At 44.2% G+C, this 19846-nt stretch overlaps 1 protein-coding gene across 1 annotated transcript in view; it reads right to left on the reverse strand.

The window, feature by feature from the left end:
• Positions 1 to 507: 507 nt before the first annotated feature.
• The window catches only part of LOC111949702 (ubiquitin conjugation factor E4 A-like), a 23326-nt gene continuing 3987 nt past the window's right edge, over positions 508 to 19846 (reverse strand). The window contains exons 5-19 of the mRNA XM_070433938.1: positions 18540 to 18546; positions 18039 to 18220; positions 17659 to 17850; positions 9960 to 10293; positions 9696 to 9822; positions 8857 to 9164; positions 7361 to 7493; positions 5371 to 5561; positions 5152 to 5252; positions 4888 to 5001; positions 4094 to 4268; positions 2665 to 2845; positions 2222 to 2369; positions 1970 to 2127; positions 508 to 1712 (exon numbers count right to left, since the gene is read on the reverse strand). Of these exons, the coding sequence (XP_070290039.1) occupies positions 1577 to 1712; positions 1970 to 2127; positions 2222 to 2369; positions 2665 to 2845; positions 4094 to 4268; positions 4888 to 5001; positions 5152 to 5252; positions 5371 to 5561; positions 7361 to 7493; positions 8857 to 9164; positions 9696 to 9822; positions 9960 to 10293; positions 17659 to 17850; positions 18039 to 18220; positions 18540 to 18546 (2487 nt within the window). The 3' untranslated portion in view covers positions 508 to 1576. The remainder of the gene's footprint in view (positions 1713 to 1969; positions 2128 to 2221; positions 2370 to 2664; positions 2846 to 4093; positions 4269 to 4887; positions 5002 to 5151; positions 5253 to 5370; positions 5562 to 7360; positions 7494 to 8856; positions 9165 to 9695; positions 9823 to 9959; positions 10294 to 17658; positions 17851 to 18038; positions 18221 to 18539; positions 18547 to 19846) is intronic.

A 19846-nucleotide genomic window follows, 5' to 3' on the forward strand; every position in this document is an offset into this window, starting at 1 on the left:
GACGACAAACACGCAGATGAGCTTCCCTGAGATGGTTTCTGACAGTTTGTGCAGAAATTCTTCAGTTGTGCAAACCCACAGTTTCATCAGCTGTCCGGGTATCTGGTCTCAGACCATTCCCCAGGTGAAGAAGCCGGATGTGGAGGTCCTGGGCTTGCGCGGTTACACATGGTCTGCGGCCAGWTGGACGTACAGCCAAWTTCTCTAAAACTACGTTGGAGGCAGCTTATGGTAGAGAATTGAACATTCAAAGGAGAAAGGCTCACTAACAGGGATGTAAACAAATGTCTGCTCATTAAACATGTGACCAACACTTTGCATGTTGTGTTTATATTTCTGTTCAGCGTAATTGGATAGTGTTGGTTGGTAAAAACCTTGTTCAGTTCCTAATACACCATACAATTATCCTTATGTTATGTGAACTTTAGTACTTAATGAATGAGTATTGGAAATAAATGAGTTATTGCCTGTTATTAGGCTACTGGAAGAAGTAATGCAAAAGATGGATACTGTAACACATCAAAGCTTTTTATTTATTAGTACATTCAAAATACATTGACAGTTAAAATATTGCATTATAATTTCACTCGGGTAATCATCAAGTTAGTAGATATACCACATACAAATGCATGCTATCAAATGGGTATTCTTTCACACATGTTCTACTCATTTCTTCAGCAAATCACACTTCACTTTGCATTAAGTCACAAATTCCAAACAAGAGCAACTCGCACAAGTTACAAACTGCTTTGTAAATAACCAAAGCAAGTGACACCCCAACTCCTACATTGTCCATACCATCTCTTGTTTAGGATATAAGACATATCCATTGACAGGGCATTTGATACCACAAATGCAACAAAGACAATATAATAACTTGAAAAATGTCTGGTCAATGAAATTAAAGCAAGGCTGGTGGTTTTAGGCACCGATTCTTTAAATTAAGATTGGTTTGCCCACATTTTATTACAATGGGTATTATATGCTTGCGTAAGAAATTATTTCAATTGTAAATGCTAAATAACGTCAGATAATCTTGTTTAGGTTCGTAGATGGATGGTGCATATAGACCTTATGGGTACTATAGAGACAAGGGGCAATTAATGAGACATATGACATTTTCTTGTTCTGAAGTCCAAGTTCTACTTTTAAAATATAAAACATTTGGCAGAGCTGATGATCATTTAGGAATTGCTAAACGATTACTGTCCAGTTAGACCAGTGGTTCTGACCAGACTGCAACCACTAATGGTAAACAGCATATTCTCTGTAGCAGGGCGCAGAATTCTGAAACCACCATAGGGCACATGAATGTAGCAGTGCAACTCGGTTTTCAAATTGCACCACTACCTGCTCTCTTGACAGTTTTTGAGACCTGGGATCTTCCATTGACCAGTGACGGTATTTGAGTGATGTGCTCTGCATGAGAGGGAGATACCAATGTCTCACGTGGTTTGAAGTCCAAAGCTTGAAGGCAAGCACACATGGAGATGAGTCAAAGTGGAGCATACTACTGTCAGTAAGGAGGTGAGGGAAGGTATGGTACAGTCATAGTTTGTTTGAGAAGATCCCAGGGCTAGCCACTAGGGCCCATCTGCAGCCGCTCCTGCTTATGCTGGGCCAGCCACTGTAAGATCTGTTGCTTCCGCTCCTCGTTGGGCCGGATCTGGTCCATGGTGAGTGGGCTGCGGTTGAATGGGTCTGTCTGATCGCTGTAGGGAAATGAAAATTGATACTCAATATCGTACAAAAAAACTTGATCTCGGGCCGTATGTTTCAAGCCGCTCAAAGTAAGACTGCTGATTTAGGACCAGTTTTGCCTTTTAGATCACAATGAATAAGACTACATGGACAGGGGGGGGGGGGACCTGATCCTAGATCAGCACTCCTATTCTGAGATGCTTGATGCATGCAGTCCCTGGAATAAACCAGCAGCACGTAGACATACTACTGCTAAGGGATCACTCACCTGAGTAAATGCCGTGCTATGGTCGAGCGATCAACCGTGACATTGGAGGAGGGGAGCAGCACAGGGTCGAGCATCAGCGTGGACATAATGGGGTCCAGGAAGTCGTCTGGGGCATCCGCGTACGTTTCCTCATCCTGCAGCTGTTGGTCTGCATGAGACTAAGACAGGAGACAGGCAGTAGTTATTCATTTAGGGTTATGGTATGGAGAGGGCATAGTGGTACAGTGTAATGTGATTTTATACAGATCTAACCTTTATTTTGTCAGCAAGGAGACCGAAACCCACAATAACTTCTCCGGGCTTGTTGATCTTCTTCAGGACTCGGACAGTCTGAGAGAAGAGCGTGGGAGAGTAGGAGCGCCCGTCTTTTGGGACAGTGGCACAGAAATTATCTTCATCACTGCCGAAGACAAAACAGACATGGTTAGAGTCACTAGAAACCAAATAGCCACCTTATATGCCACACATGGATACAAATTGTACTTTAAAAAAATAAAGGTTCAACTAATTTAGCTATGCTTGCCTGGCACAATTGAACCATCCAAAACATGCAAACACCACCCACCTGGCACTCCAGGCAAACGCTCAAAATATTTGATCGACTGAAGTACAGATGGAAAAAGCAAGTGAATTTCAACCCCGAAAAACTTCTGAGCCTTGTATTAGCCTTGAAATACTGCCTTTTTGAAACCTACCCCAGGTTAAGGTAGATGGTGCAGATATCGGAGACCAGTTGTTGAGGCTTGAAGTCAAACTCGCTGAAGTCTTTCACCTTCAGGGCACCCATCTTGGGGCCAACCAGGTGCTGCAGGAAGTGGTTGAGCATGGAGATGATCCTCTCGGCCATGAAAGGGTGCACAAAAATACCCTTGATCTCTGGGATATCATGGAGAGGGAGAAGCGAGCAGGAGTTTCAATATATTCATATATACAGAGTGTACAAACACCTGCTCTTTCCCTGACAGACCGACCAGGTGAATCCAGGTGAAAGCTATGATCCCTTATTGATGTCACTGGTTAAATCCACCTTCTTCAGTGTAGAAGAAGGGGAGGAGACCGGTTAAATAAGTATTTTTAACCCTTGAGACAATTGAGACATGGATTGTGTATGTGTGCCATTCAGAGGTTGAATGGGCAAGACAAAATATTKAAGTGCCTTTGAACGGGGTATGGTAATATGTGCCAGGCGCACCAATTTGAGTGTCAAGAACTGCAACGCTGAGCCTCCCGGGTGGCGCAGTGGTCTAAGGCACTGCATCGCAGTGCTAGCTGTGCCACCAGAGATTCTGGGTTCGAGTCCAGGCTCTGTCGCAGCTGGCCGCGACCGGGAGGCCTATGGGGCGGCGCACAATTGGTCCAGCGTCATCCGGGTTAGGGAGGGTTTGGCCGGCAGGGATATCCTTGTCTCATCGCGCACTAGCGACTCCTGTGGCGGGCCGGGCGCAGTGCACGCTGACCAGGTCGCCAGGTGTTTCCTCCGACACATTGGTGCGGCTGGCTTCCGGGTTGGATGGGCATTGTGTTCAAGAAGCATTGCGGCTTGGTTGGGTTTCGGAGGACGCATGGCTCTCGACCTTCGCCTCTCCCGAGTCCGTACGGGAGTTCCAGCGATGAGACAAGACTAACTACTACCAATTGGATACCATGAAATTAGGGAGAAAAAAGGAGTAAAAAATATAAATAAAAAAGAACTGCAACGCTGCTGGGTTTTTCACACTCAACAGTTTCCCATGTGTATCAAGAATGGTCCACCACCCAAAGGACATCAAACCAACTTGACACAACTGTGGGCAAAATTGGAGTCAACATGGGCCAGCATGCCTGTGTAACGCGTTTGCCCTGACAAATTGATGCTGTTCTGAGGGCAAAAGGGGGTGTAACTCAATATGAGAAAGGTGTTCCTAATATTTTGTATCCTCAGTGTACAACACAGTGCCATCAAATATAAAGTATTGCCATTTACCTTAAACAGGGCAAACTCTTAATTCTGCTCAATGAATTGGACAATGATGTCTAAAAAAATATATACACAAACACCCATAGTTTGTGTAGCTCTAGGTAGAGACGCATGTCCAAGACATTATCCACTCATTGTTATCCATTCATCCTCCCTCTCCAACTAACCCGATGTGAGGAAAGCCAGTGTGCCGATGGTCTCGTTGGACATGATGTTATGGAAGCGTGCCAGCTGTCCCAACATATGCAAACTGGACTCCTTCTCCCTGAGGGCATCAGGAGCCAGGCCCTCCCACTCATCATGGTCCTTCTCCAGCTGCAGAAGCTTAATCTTGCTCAGGTACTACCACAGAAAAAGGACCAGATCAGAGAGAAGTAGTGAGAAAAATTGGGCCTAGTTTAAAACGTAGGATCTTCGGATAAACCAGGGAATACACAACTAGATTCAGCCGAGGGCCAATTTCTTCTTGAGCGRATAGTCAGGCGGCCGGAACATAATAATAAATAATTTGTAGACTGCAAATTGACTGCAAGAAGCCCAAACAGACATATTTTATTTAAACATAATCATTTCAAACCTTGCTTACATTTGTACACGATCACATATACGGTAACTCTCCATTGTGCGTGGGAATACTTTGGAACAGATTTCCAAAATGAAAACCAATTGGAGCTGATTTGCGGATGTTTTTAACAGTCTTTTAGGTCCCCCAAAAAATGAATAAAAAGATAGATCAGTAGAGGCTGGTGAGGTGAGGACGACTCATCGTAATGGTCGGAATGGAATGGTATAAAACGTATAGAAACCATGTGCTTAATACCATTCGTTGATTCCATTCCCGGCATTACAATGAGCCCGCCCGCCGATTTAAAGTGTCATCAGCCACTACTGAGATGGATATAAGTCAACGGTAGGAATGTCCTTTTCATAAAACGAGAGCGAAACGCTGACAGTTTCTCACCTGTATAGCTTCGTCGAGTAGGAAGATGGCGTCGTTCATCAGGAGATTCAGATACCGCAGGAAGAGTGGAGGATTCATGGCCTCGAGGTTCTCGGATGCATAAACAGCAAGACTCTGAAGTAAACATTCCACATAAGAATTTCGGGGCGTTATGGTGCAGAACTGAAAAASCAATAGCCGTGTGTTTTCAGCGGTCTTCAATAAGGACTACTCTAAATGTGGTACCATCTAAATAACTGAGAGAAAAAAGGGAAACAAGCTTGCCTTAATGCTCTCTCTGTAGCTCTCCTTCCCCCACATGTACTTGAGGATGGGATACATAGGTCTTCTGTAGTTGAACTTCTGTTCAAACTGGTGAGGGTCACCTGAGGAGAAAAGTCAATAACATACAAGTCACATGCATGCACTTGAGCTTCATTACAAAGGTTTAGATTCTAACACACACACAAACGCATGTGCGCAAGACACACACACTAAACCCACCAGTGAACTCAATGTCCACAAACACAGCAATGAGTGCCTCAGCCAGGTGAGGTGCATGGTGGTAGGAGCAGAAGACCCTTTGACGCTGGAACATGATTGGCTGGGCTGTGCCAGCCGACACCGGTTCCATGTGGGGCATCACCGCCTCCAGCACCTCTGCCAGCTTCGCCCGCAAATGAGGGTTCTTCATCCTGGGAACATGGGTAAAGAGTAACACAATAGGAACATCGATGAGTCCGAATGGTAGACGCATAAAACCCTTAGGAATATCACATCCAGAAGAGTGACTGTTGTAACAGCCAATGGCGATCCACAATTGAGATAAACAGTCCTCAGGGTATTGTACACTACCGTTCAAATGTTTTGGGGTCACTTAGAAATGTCCTTGCAGAATTAATAGGAAATATAGTCAAGACGTTGACAAGGTTATAAATAATKATTTTTAATTGAAATAATAATATTGTCCTTCAAACTTTGCTTTCGTCAAAGAATCCTCCATTTGCATCAATTACAGCCTTGCAGACCTTTGGCATTCTAGTTGTCAAYTTGAGGTAATCTGAAGAGATTTCGCCCCATGCATCCTGAAGCACCTCCCACAAATTGGATTGGCTTGATGGGCACTTCTTACATACCAAACAGTCAAGCTGCTCCCACAACAGCTCAATAGGGTTGAGATGATACTGTGCTGGCCACTCCATTATAGACAGAATACCAGCTGACTGCTTCTTCCCTAAATAGTTATTGCATAGTTTGGAGCAGTGCTTTGGGTCATTGTCCTGTTGTAGTTGGAAATTGGCTCCAATTAAGCGCCGTCCACAGGGTATGGCATGGCGTTGCAAAATGGCTTGATAGCCTTCCTTCTTCAAGATCCCTTGAACCCTGTACAAATCTCCCACTTTACCACAACCAAAGCACCCCCAGACCATCAMATTGCCTCCACCATGSKTGACAGATGGCGTCRAGCACTGCTCTAGCATCTTTTCATTTCTTCTGCGTCTCATGTTCTTCTTTGTGATTCGTACACCTCAAACTTAGATTTGTCTGTCCATAACCCTTTTTTCCAATCTTTCTCGGTCCAGTGTCTGCTCTTTTGCACATCTTAACCTTTTCTTTTTATTGGCCAGTCTGAGATATGGCTTTTTCTTTGCAACTCTGCCTAGAAGGCCAGCATCCCGGAGTTGCCTCTTCACTGTTGACGTTGAGACTGGTGTTTTGAAGCTGCCAGTTGAGGACTTGTGAGGCGTCTGTTTCCCAAACTAGACACTCTCATGTACTTGTCCTCTTGCTCAGTTGTGCACCGGGGCCTCCCACTCTTTCTATTCTGGTTAGAGCCAGTTTGCGCTGTTCTATGAAAGGAGTAGTACACAGCATTGTACGAGTTCTTCAGTTTCTTAGCAATTTCTTGCATGGAATAGCCTTCATTTCTCAGAACAAGAACAGACTGACGAGTTCCAGAAGAAAGTTCTTGGTTTCTGGCCATTTTGAGCCTGTAATCAAACCCACAAATGCGGATGCTCCAGACACTCAACTAGTCTAAAGAAATACAGTTTTATTGCTTCTTTAAATCAGAACAACAGTTTTCAGCTGTGCTAACATAATTGCAAAAGGGTTTCTAATGATCAGTTAGCTAATTCAAGTTTATAATTTTAAAAGGCTAACACAACATGCCATTGGAACACAGGAGTGATGGTTGCTGATAATGGGCCTCTGTACGCCTATGTAGATATTCCATGAAAAATCTGCCGTTTCCAGCTACAATAATCATTTACAACATTAACAATGTCTACACTGTATTTCTGATCAATTTGATGTTWTTTTAATGGACCAAAAAATTTGCTTTTCTTTCAAATAAACAAGGAAATGTATAAATGACCCCAACATTTTGAACAGTAGTGTATGTACCAGGATACATTAATATTATGCACAAACATTTGGCCTGGTACTGTGTGTGCGCACGGGTGAACTCAATGCCTCCCCCTCTTTCCCCTACCTCTCCACGTTTCCCATGAACACAGTGATGAAGTTGAGGACCTGCTCCAAGCTCTCGGCAGAAGACTCCAGGACCTCGTCGGCAAAGCGGCGGAGGAAGACAAAGAAATCTCCCAAGTTCTCCGCAAAGAACTCTGCAGACGTACAAGAATCCTTTTGATAACCAACCCCTCTTAGTAGTCTTAATAAACTATCTACCAGAGGAGGCTGGTTGGAGGGGCTACATGAGGACGGGCTCTTTTAATGGCTGGAATGGAGGCAAACACGTTGTTTCCATGTGTTTGATGTTTCCAKCAATTCCATTCCAGCAATAACAATGAGCCCGTCCTCCTATAGCTACTCCCGCCAGCCTCCTCTGCTCTCTACTTGTGTTATTCTCTCACAACTCTTCTATAGCCCTGTCATTGTGCAAATTATTATTTGTTTTTGCTGTTATTTAGCACAGTGGTTCCCAACCTTTTATGAACCGTGGCACATCTTGATGGGATAAAACAATTCTGTGGCACACCTAAAATGGCCTTATTAATTAATATTGTGGTAACGACCTCCATCTTATCGGATCCTTACTCCAAATCATCTATTTTCCGTGACAAACATTCTTTTATAGATTAAAATGGGGATTATTTGAACTATTTTTTTTTTATAGTACCTTACTCATGAGGACTCATGTGTGTACCCCTTTAAGAGGGTCCCGCAATCTGTGCAAAAAAAAWAATAATAATAAAATAAAATAAACTCTTAAAATAGGTCTGAAGATTTGAAAAGTTTGAGCTAGAGACGAGCGCTTTTCTGCATTGTAAAGGTGCAACCACAAAGCCCACTCCAATTTGCACCCGTTTGTTTCTATGGCAGAGGCTGTGATACAGCTACGCCTAAATCAGACTTGCCTGTGCTAAATGGTTCTCACAGGCGAAGTAAAATGATACAAATGACTTTGCTCGTGATGCGTGCCCCTCAAAAAAGATACAAATGACTTTGCTCGTGATGCGTGCCCCTCAAAAAAGATACAAATGTTACAACAGCCTGAGCAAACTGGACCTGAAACCACGATACAGATAAAACCATGGGCCATTCAATGTATTATCTGAGCGGCACCGCTGCTCCCACTCCACAGGTCATGTTTATAAGTGAGTGTTCAACACAATGATCAAGATTAGGAAGCCATTTACGGCACACCTGGTTGAAAACCACTGATTTAGCACCTCTATTGTACGCACTGACCGCAAGTCAGCATACGAGCATCTGTCAAATGACTGAAAACGTGACGTCAAGGTTGATGGCGCAACATTGAGAAGACTGGCAAAAGTTGAGTTGTTGATGGCCTTTTCTACTCATGGGGCGATTGGTCTAAGTAAGTAAGTAAACAAGCAAGGTTGACGGAACGCTTTACCTGCAATGACTGGGATACTTGGTTGCCTTTCCTACCGTAGTTAAATACTCTGACTAAGTCGCAAAAAAAAAGGTCAAAATGACAAAGCGGGAGGGAGGGGTAGCAACCTGGCATGTGACAGAGCAGGCTGTTGTGTAGCGGTGGCAGGGGGAAGGAGAGCTGGGCGTGCTCGGGCCCCTGGTTGCTGAGGCCCAGTTGAACCAAGAGTGTGGCGCTGGACGCCTGCAGGTTGAGGCAGCACTGCAGCATGCCCGGCTGGGTGGCTGCTGCCTTGGTCGACAGGTAGACCGTCATGAGGCGCTCAAACTGCTCGCGGAGCTGCTCGGCCGCCGGGCCGCCCGTGAGCTGAGCCTCCCGCCACGTACCCTGCAGCCGGTGGAGCGACTGGTTCATCTTCACCATCTGCTCGTGGAGTCTAGGGAGAAGCAAGAAGACACAATACAACTTTCTTAACCATATGTCACAGTGAACACTTGAAATTTGTCACGGTCCAGTTCACAACGTTAGACACAGTACATATTGCTCAGCCGTTATGAAGGATAACACAGAGATGTTATCACAAGTCTAGTCCAAGGGCCAGATCGAGCCGACTCCTGGACTTAAACCCATGCTCAATGGAGAACCTCCACTGAGAGGTATTTTGTGTGTCAAGGAACAGGCTTAATCTAGGTCAGGAAAACAGCACCAAAGGTATTGTGTACTAACATGGTAAGTAGAACTTTCTTCATGCACAAACCCAAAACCAAGTAATATACTAACGTTCATCATATGGATACAGCATTGCTAGGTCAGGGGTATATTCAGTGAGGAGGTATGTTCACAAATTTGCAGATAGAAATGCATTGAATAGACCGGACATGATTCCCTATTCTACTTGAAAGACAATCATATCTATCCTATCATTTTAATTATATCTAAATGTTCTGTAACGTTGCCAGTTAGTTACCTGTGGAAGCCCAGGTGAAGGGTCATCTGGGTGAGGATGAGGTTCTCAGTGAGGAGGCTGTACGACTGGGCGTACTCCACCGACTGCTGGGGTGGAAGGGGGACAAGACACGTCTCTTTGTCCAGACCTAATGATCAATGAGAAAATGATAGGTTCATATTTACTAACATAAAATAGAGAATCAACTATGTAAAAAGGACATCCAATGATCCATACCCACGTGCACRTATATACAAGAGTGCACATACAAACATGCACACAAACCTCTGGCATGCACGTTGCGGTTGTGCCGCTCCTCCTCGCTGAGCTCCTTGAAGGCGCAGTAGGTGGGGTTGAAGGTGAGCAGCTTGGGCGAGCGCGGCCGGCAGAAGGGCTGGCACAGCTTGAGCAGCGCGGCGCCCAGATTGAGGAAGAAGGCATCTGACGCGTACATCTGGAAGTAGATCTCGGGCATCTGGTTGGCCCAGATCTTGGTGCGCCCGGCGTTGGCATGCAGGCAGCCGCCCAGCCAGGAGAGCAGCAGGTGGCGCGTCTCACCCGACTGCTGCAGCAGGTTCTTCAGGAGCTGGTGCAGCTTGTCATGGAACTGGCCCATGAACTGGGACGAAAGGAGGACAGGATATGTCAATAAGTAGACGGGAGCAGAGTATGTGAGCGGAGTTGAGCGGTCTGAAATCCCGCTCATCACTCACCGGCACTCCAAGTCTTTTCCAACCGCTCCGCTAAAAACGTCTCTGAGCTCAAAAACTGCTGATCCAGATTGGCTACATTTATTAAAATCCCTATATTATTTCAAGGCTATAGCCTACAAATAAATAAATTGTGAAGCACTTGCGAGTGCGACACAAATTCTGATAGGGACATAAAGCACTCAAAAAAACATTTTGTTGTATTAAACCATAAGTCTATAAATTGCATATATAGGCTATGACTTACTTATAATTAAATACAAATTAAACAAAAAAATGCCTTCTATACACACAAAGTGCCAGTCAAAAGTTTGGACACACCTACTCATTCAAGGGTTTCTCTTTATTTGGACTATTTTCTAGGTGTGCCTTGTTAAAAGTTAATTTGTGGAATTTCTTTCCTTCTTAATGCATTTGAGCCAATCAGTTGTGTTGTGACAAGGGGGGTTATACAGAAGATGGTCTTTTACCAAATAGGTCTAAGTCCATATTATGGCAAGAACAGCTCAAATAAGCAAAGAGAAAGGACAGTCCGTTACTTTAAGACAAGAAGCTCAGTCAATCCGGAAAATTGTGCAGTCGCAAAAACCATCAAGTGCTATGATGAAACTGGCTCTCATGAGGACCGCCACAGGAAAGGAAGACCCAGAGTTACCTCCGCTGCAGAGGAAAAGTTCATTAGTGTTACCAGCCTCAGAAATTGCAGCCCAAATAAATMCTTCAGAGTTCAAGTAACAGACACATCTCAACATCAACGGTTCAGAGGAGACTGCGTGAATCAGGCCTTCATGGTCGAATTGCTGTAAAGAAACCACTATTAAAAAGGACACTAATAATAAGAAGAAACTTGCTTTGGCAAAGAAACACGAGCAATGGACATTAGACCGTTGGAAATCTGTCCAAATTTGAGATTTTTGGTTCCAACAACCATGTATTTGTGAGACGCAGAGTAAGTGAACTGATGAACTCTGCATGTGTGGTTCCCCCCGTGAACCATGGAGGTGGTGGTGTGATGGTGTGGGGGTGCTTTCCTGGTGACACTGTCTGTGATTTATTTAGAATTCAAGGCACACTTAACCAGCATGACTACCACAGCATTCTGCAGCAACACACCATCCCATCTGGTTTGCGCTTAGTGGGACTATCATTTGTTTTTCAATAGGACAATGACCCAAAACACACCTCCAGGCTGTGTAAGGGCTATTTGACCAAGAAGGAGAGTGATGGAGTGCTGCATCAGATGACCTGGCCTTCACAATCACCCGACATCAACCCAATTGAGCTGGTTTGGGATCAGTTGGACTGTGGAGTGAAGGAAAAGCAGCCAACAAGTGCTCAGCATATGTGGGAACTCATTCAAGACAGTTGGAAAAGCATTCCTCTTGAAGCTGGTTGAGAGAATGCTAAGTGTGTGCAAAGCTGTCAAGGCAAAGGGTGGCTACTTTGAAGAATCTCAAATATATTTTGATTTGTATAACTTTTTTGATTTACCAACTGGCAGGTGTCTTCACTGACATTTTCAACATGTCCCTGATTGGGTCTGTAATACCAACATGTTTCAAGCAGACCACCATAGTCCCTGTGCCCAAGAAAGGCAACCTGCCTAAATGACTATAGACCCGTAGCACTCACGTCCGTAGCCATGAAGTGCTTTGAAAGGTTGGTAATGGCTCACATCAACAGCATTATCCCAGAAACCCTAGACCAGGGGTCGGGAACCTTTTTGACTAAGAGAGCCATGAAAGCTAAAAATTTGGAAATTTATTTCAGTGAGAGCCATATAATATATTTTAAAAGTGAATTCAACTAAATGTCAGTATAATAAGCCTCTGAATTTATTCTTAAATAATGTTGTTATAATACTCGCTTGCACCCTGCTCAGTAGCTCTTGGCACGCTTTCTTTCTGCTGTCTCCCGCAGGGTATTTTGATGCAAAGGTAGCATGGCGCGTGTCGAAGTGCCGCTTTACATTCGACCGTTTCATCGATGTAATTTTGTCATTGCAAATTAGACACACCGCAGAACCTGCTCTCTCCACAAAGGCGAATTCTTCGGTCCATTCGTCCTGAAATGTACGATACTCGTCATCTTTTTTTCTTTTCGCCATCTTCTTCGTCGAAGGGTTAGCTTTGAGCTAATGACCGAGCAGACTGATTCAAAAGGAGGCGTTTACCTGTTTTACCTAGCAACGGCCAACGTAGGCCAGTATCATTTAATTAAAATAATGGACAATTGCTCCTGCAGCCCTGAACAGGACATGAACAGTGAAAAATCGATGGATGGATTAAAACAAGGAGTTGTAGCGATGAGACAAGATAGTAATTACTAGCGATTGGATACCACGAAAATTGGGGAGAAAAGGGGAGAAAATTTATTTTTTTTAAAAAAGAAAAAAAAGTGAGAATATTTTGTTTTATCTGCGAGCCAGATGCAATCATCAAAAGAGCCACACCTGGCTCGGGAGCCATAGGTTCCCGACCCCTGCCCTAGACCTACTCCAATTTGCATACCGCCCAAACAGATCCACAGATGATGCTCTCTCTATTGCACTCCACACTGCCCTTTCCCACCTGGACAAAAGGAACACCTACGTGAGAATGCCATTCATTGACTACAGCCCAGCGTTCAACACCATAGTACCCTCAAAGCTCATCACTAAGCTAAGGATCCTGGGACTAAACACTTCCCTCTGCAACTGGATCCTGGACTTCCTGACGGGCCGCTCCCAGGTGGTGAGGGTAGGTAGCAACACATCTGCCACGCTGATCCTCAACACTCAAAGCCTATTTCCCCTCAGGAAACTAAAAAGATTTGGCATGGGTCCTCAGATCCTCAAAAGGTTCTACAGCTGCAACATCGAGAGCATCCTGACTGGTTGCATCACTGCCTGGTACGGCAATTGCTCGGCCTCTGACCGCAAGGCACTACAGAGGGTAGGGCGTACGGCCCAGTACATCAATGGGGCTAAGCTGCCTGCCATCCAGGACCTCTACACCAGGCGGTGTCAGAGGAAGGCCCTAAAAATTGTCACTGACCCCAGCCACCCCAGTCATAGACTGTTCTCTCCACTACCGCATGGCAAGCGGTACCGGAGTGCCAAGTCTAGGACAAAAAGACAGTTTTTACCCCAAGCCATAAGACTCCTGAACAGGTAATCAAATGGCTACCCGGACTATTTGCATTGTGTGCCCTCCCCCCCAACCCCTCTTTTTCACACTGCTGCTACTCTCTGTTTATCATATATGCATAGTCACTTTAACTATACATTCATGTACATACTACCTCAATTGGGYCGACCAACCAGTGCTCCCGCACATTGGCTAACCGGGCTATCTACATTGTGTCCCGCCACCCACCACCCGCCAACCCCTCTTTTACGCTACTGCTACTCTCTGTTCATCATATATGCATAGTCACTTTAACCATATCTACATGTACATACTACCTCAATCAGCCTGACTAACCGGTGTCTGTATGTAGCSTCGCTACTTTTATAGCCTCRCTAYTGTATAYAGCCTGTCTTTTTACTGTTGTTTTATKTCTTTACMTACCTATKGTTCACCTAATACAGGCTCTAACCAATAGTGCAAAAAAGGTAAGTAAGCATTTCACTGTAAGGTCTACACCTGTTGTATTCGGCGCACGTGACAAATAAACTTTGATTTGATACATGATTCTGTGTGTGTTATTTCATAGTTTTGATGATGTCTTCACTATTATTCTACAATGTAGAAAATAGTAAAAATAAAGAAACCCTTGAATGAGTAGGTGTGTCCAAACTTTAAACTGGTCCTGTATATTTGCACCCATCTCAGTGAACTAATCCATTGCGGAGGCCTAGACTAAAAGCCAATTTATGCTTGATTCTAAAAATGTGGTCGGATGTTCCATATGGAGGGTGTGACGCAATTGCGGAGCCTCCAGAGGTATGAAGAGGCCAAATCGAGCTCTGTACATCGACAGGCGCCTCCCAAATGTTGTAACAATGCGGAGGGCACTGTATAGCACCGCATTGACATGATTGGTTGACGGTAGGTGGGGGCGGTACATCCTGTATAAACACAAACTCACTTCTTTGACAACAGTTCTGCACTGCTCCGCGAAGCGCAAGAAGTATGAATCCACTGACTTCTGCTGAGGCCATTGTTGCCCTGACGTTGGATTGACCATGTGCCCAGATGCACTTCTCTCTCCAGAATGCGCTCAATCCCGCCAATTTGTGCACAGTATTGTTTCATAACTTCACTGTGTGAATTGTTTGCGTTTGATTGTTAGTGTCTATGAAGTGCCCATTACATATATCACCARTTGTACATTTATCGTTAATTCCTAATCTTCAATGTTTGTTACTTAGGTTACAGTCATTTCTTTTAATGCATTCAATATTATTCCAGTCTTCCTGTTCTCATTGTCKGAGTGGACACATTGTTTGCAGAGTGCACAACCTATGCTACACTTGTGAGAAACACATTTTGGTTGATTTAATTCCATTTAYGAGGCTACCTGGCTTGTGCGCAAAYGTAGGCATATAAATGTGCCCATTTGGGGATCTGATAGTATTTCTGATTGGCTTAACGCACCACCACTAATGACYTGTGGAGCTTCTCAAAGTAATGTTTTCTTCACCTCAAACAGCAAGCAAACAAAGTCTGTTTTTACATCCATTGAGAATTCTCATACTTCCTCAATGTATCTGAAAAATCTTTCCAGCCCTCTCCCTTCCGATGACAACTCAGCATGAAAGGGAAAAATTGAATGTTCTGATCCAGTGGAAACGTCATAAAATAGGCTTCTTATCAGTGCTCGACTTGGACTGAAATAGGTTCCGGTACTCATTTTGGGTGCTGGTACTGTTGAAATTTGGATGCAGGAGCTCCACAATACTTTGAAACTAATATTCTGTAAGACTAACAGGGTTTGAGGTGCCGGTACTCAGCTCCAGTGAGCTCCTGCCCAAGTCAAGCATGGCTTCTTATCCCTTGCGCAAATAGCCTACAGCTGTGTATTCGCTAGCACAGTCTGTGAGCCGGACCCAATGTTCAAGTTCGTTGCAGACAGGCCATGTGTAGCCAATGTGATTTATAGGATATTTATTTTTAATCTGGATATTTTCTACCTGCAGGCTGCAATGTTTTTATTTGTTGGCTTTATGTAGGTTATTTTTTTACATAGATGGCAATGGCTATAGAAGTTACTTTTTAGGTTTGTATCATTTTCATTTAGATTGAGATCATTTTTGATTAACCACATGACAATGAATTTGAGATATGAAGACGTTATAAATTAAATTAAACTGTTTCATGAAAATTTGCATATGAAAACCATACCTGGCACGCAGATCGGTAGAAATTGTAAGATAAATTGGCATTCCACATGAGAAAGGTTGCTGACTCCTTGTGTAGCCTATTACTGGCAAAGCCAGCAGGAGCAGAAGGAGAATAGTTGGGTCAGGTTAAGTTTTTCATTTCTACTGGTTGGCTCTGGCGCCCTCGAGGCATCAAACTGTAAGCTTAAAGCATTAGACAAGCTCAATGCACATATTTGATTTWATAAAAACACATAAGGTGTGCTCAATTGATTGGTCGAAAGAACAGACGACTTTCGGTCGATCAAGATTTTTATTTGTCTGGGACAGCCTCCTTGAAAGTAGGAATATGCTAGGCCTATTGGACCAAAATAAATTATGGCCTATTGTATAGATAAAATAACAACAATGAAGAACACTTCAGAGATCAGATTTTTACTTTAGAAATACTTTGCTACAATGACACACTTAGTTACCTACCCACCTCGTTCCTTTATTTTAGCATGTGCACGTAGTAAGTACACCATCATGATTCGTTAGTTGTGGACACTACATCACCACACAGCACCTGTGTGTTTTATCAGTTCCTTTATGAAAATGTTTCACAAACTCCATGACAGTAGCTAAAGCAAGGGGCTATAGCAGCACCCAATAGACTACAAATGCATGCTGGGTCGGGCCTGCCCAGAGCTCGTGAAGTGAGCGCTACTGAATCTCTCTCCTGGAACGAAATTGGAGTGGGTAAGACAGCCGATGCTCCAGCCTTTGGGAATCTCGCGCCGCACTCCAGTGAAATTAGGCACACTCCGCTCCAGCTCCACTCACATAGTCTGGCACGGGAGGTGATCACTTAACAACACTGTAACCTACACTTGTTATTCTACTGGGGTGTTTATAAGATCTTGTGGTGAACTCTCTGGACAAAGCCCCATGTTATGTTGTCAGTGGATCCTTTTGGCATGACATTTCTTGTTAAATTCAGATTTAAAAAATACCCCTGAATGCTATGATACCCTGTTATTGTCTGAAACCTATTGAAGTGGTATTTAGAACAGGGGTGCTCAAACTTTTGGGCTTGGCGTGGCTATGTTCCTAAGGTTAATAACTTGAATATGTTTCAAACGACTTAAAGATGCACTATGCAGAAATCCCTCCACCAGTTCTCCAAATTTCAGTTTGTGACAAAACAAGCAAGTATAGTGTAGCGAATCATTGTACCATCTAAACCGCTGCGGAATATATTTTCCATAACCAAAAATATTGTATTTTCAGCTGGTGTAGAAAACCAAAAGACGCAAAAATGAAATTTAAGACTGGAAGCATAGAAATAGAGCACATAGAACAAATCTACTGCTTCTTAGACTTGCTTTCAACAAGAATGACAGATCTATAACTTACATTTCTATGTGAATTTGGTTGGATACCCCAAAAAGTTACATATTGCAGCTTTAAATATGGTGACGATATTGGAAAGTTCAGGAAAACCTCAGGGAAACTCATCAGGCAGAAGTGCCTCTAGCCTTTTGGGGTGGAACAAAACATTTTAGTGCCTGCCTTCTTGGCAGTGGATAATTGCATAATTATTATGCATTGTTAAAGTAACATTTTCAGCAATTCTTTATATTTTGGCATGCGGTGTAGAGAAAATGTTGCTGTTTTAAAACTAATTACATGCAATTCTACAAATTCTGCCATGGGGTAGAGAGAAAATGTTATAGCAAAATGTGTAGAATTGCAGGATATTATGAGGTGAATAATTGTTTTTGCAGTTTTAAAGCAAATTTCCTGCTATTCTACACATTGTGTAACTTAGACTAAGCTAGTGTCTGACCATTGGCAGTAAGCTAGATGTAGGCCTAAGTGGGGTTTTGGAGACACAGAAGACGAGAAGGTTAGGGGTCCGTCCCAAATAACACTCTATTCCCTATATATAGTGCACTACTTTGACCAAAGACTCTAGTGCCCTTACCTGGTGTATGTTGGACTCCTGCACCTTCATTTCCTGTGGACTGGAGCGTGATGGGTTGAGGAAGAAGCCGTGACCCTCCACCACCCCCGGGGTCTTCAGCAAGCAAGAGATACTCAACACAGTGCCAAGGAGGGTCTTCTGATACTGAAGCCCATTGTCRGGATCTTTGGGTTGGATGTGCTCCACCAATACCTGGAGGAAGGCAATTTGAAGTATATTAACAAAGAGTAAACTACTTTTGAGATCAAGGTTGTCTATCTCAGACATATGAATGCAGTTGTTAAAATAATAATACACTTATTATTATTAGAACAGCATAGAATATAATCAAGGTTGTAGAAAACAGTCCAGAGTGATGACAATGCATTACGGCCCCTGACCATAGCGATATCTTTTTGGCGGCTGAAGTAGAGGAGCAGGTCCAGGTAGGAGAAGAGCAGCCGCTGGCAGAGATCCAAGTCTTTCACCACGGCCTCTGGCATATATTCGAGCACGGGCCGCATCTCACCTCGCTGGAAGGTGCGCACCTCCTGGGTCAGCCAACAGGCGCCAGCGATCACCCCTCATAAAACTCCACCACCTCGTCCAGCGCTGCAACGCACAACAGAAAGCACACTTAATGTCAGGGTTGTTCTTGGCTCCAAAAAGGGGCCTTACGTATAGGTAAAGGTACAAAAAAAAACCTGCCGTATAATGAGCCCTGTATAATGCAGAAAAGATGTCTGTATAACTTTACAGAAACAAGACGTACAGGGTTTCTTCCTCGGGCTCAAAAAGGGCTTAGGTATATATCAGCAGAAACAAAATAACCGTGCGATATATAAGCCTACCCACGTTTCAGTAAAGTCGATATCTCGGGTATTGACAGGCATCTTTCCCACCCCTTTTCTGGACACCAAACCACACGCAACATCATCAGGACCTTATACGACACAACACCAAGCAAAGTGAGGCTATTATGCACTAATAAATACAGCATAGACAAGTTCAAACCAAACAGTCTAAACCAGTTCTTTTCGATCAGCGGCGTGCCAGAACTAGGGACTAAGTACCAAAGCACATCCTGTCTTGGAGCCCTCAACAGTTATACCTGAGCAGCAACACCACTCTTTGGCCTACTGAGATGGAACAGAACCGGGATCCTCAGGACAGTCGGGGCGTTAATCAATGAATGGACAATTCACGGCTCCGCCGAACTCCCGTCTAGCAAGCAAATCATAGCTGCTCGTACACGTTTCTGCTCTGATGAGATCTCGGGGGTGAGCAGGACCCGTGCGCGTGTTGGACCACCGCCGAGTCTACAGCGCAACTTGCGTACGGACACGCCAGCCTTCCTCCGGTACTTTGGTGACCTGAGGGTGTGTAATCGTCAGGCAGGACAGGAGGTTAAGATTGTCCACAATCATGTCAGCCACCATGGAAGCACAAACTAAACATGCCATTATGTTAGCCTATATGCCACGATTGAACATGACCTCTAGACATAAAACAGCAGCAAGTTTAACCTTCAGACAGGTCACATTGATGTTCAGTAAGACTATTTACCTTTCACATTCTGCTGTCCCATGCAGCACGGGTTTAGACAGTTTTCCTCAATGGAGTGCACCCCCCCTTTTGCCCTCAGAACAGCCTTTACATTCGTTGCGGCATGCCGACTCTACAAGCGGTGTCGAAAGCGCTTCCACAGGGCATGCCTCGGGTCCATGTCTTACTCCAATGCTTCCCCCAGCAAGTTGTGTCAAGTTGGTTGATGTCCTTTGGGTGACGGACCATTCTCTGCATACAGCATGCGGAACTGTTGGCGCTGAAAAAAACCCAGCAGCGTTGCAGGTTTCTTGACACACAACCGGTGCGCTGGCAGCCTACACCATACCCCGTTGAAGGCCACTTCAATCTGTTGTCCTTGCCCATTCACCCTCCTAATGACACACCATCACAATCAATTGTCTCAAGGCTTAAAAATCTTTCTTTAACCTGTCTCCCCTTCATCTATACTGATTGAAGTGGATTAACAAGTGACATCAATAAGGGCATCATAGCTCTTACCTGCGATGCACCTGGCAAGTTCATTGAAAGAGCAGGTGTTCCTAATGTTTGTACAGTCCGTGATTTGCCTTATTAAACGCGTCCTATACAGCACACGTTTCGCTGACTGGAATTATGGCTGGCGAATTTCATTAATGCTCTC

Source organism: Salvelinus sp. IW2-2015, linkage group LG22 (genome assembly GCF_002910315.2).
Source record: "Salvelinus sp. IW2-2015 linkage group LG22, ASM291031v2, whole genome shotgun sequence".
Taxonomy (NCBI): Eukaryota; Metazoa; Chordata; class Actinopteri; order Salmoniformes; family Salmonidae; genus Salvelinus; species Salvelinus sp. IW2-2015.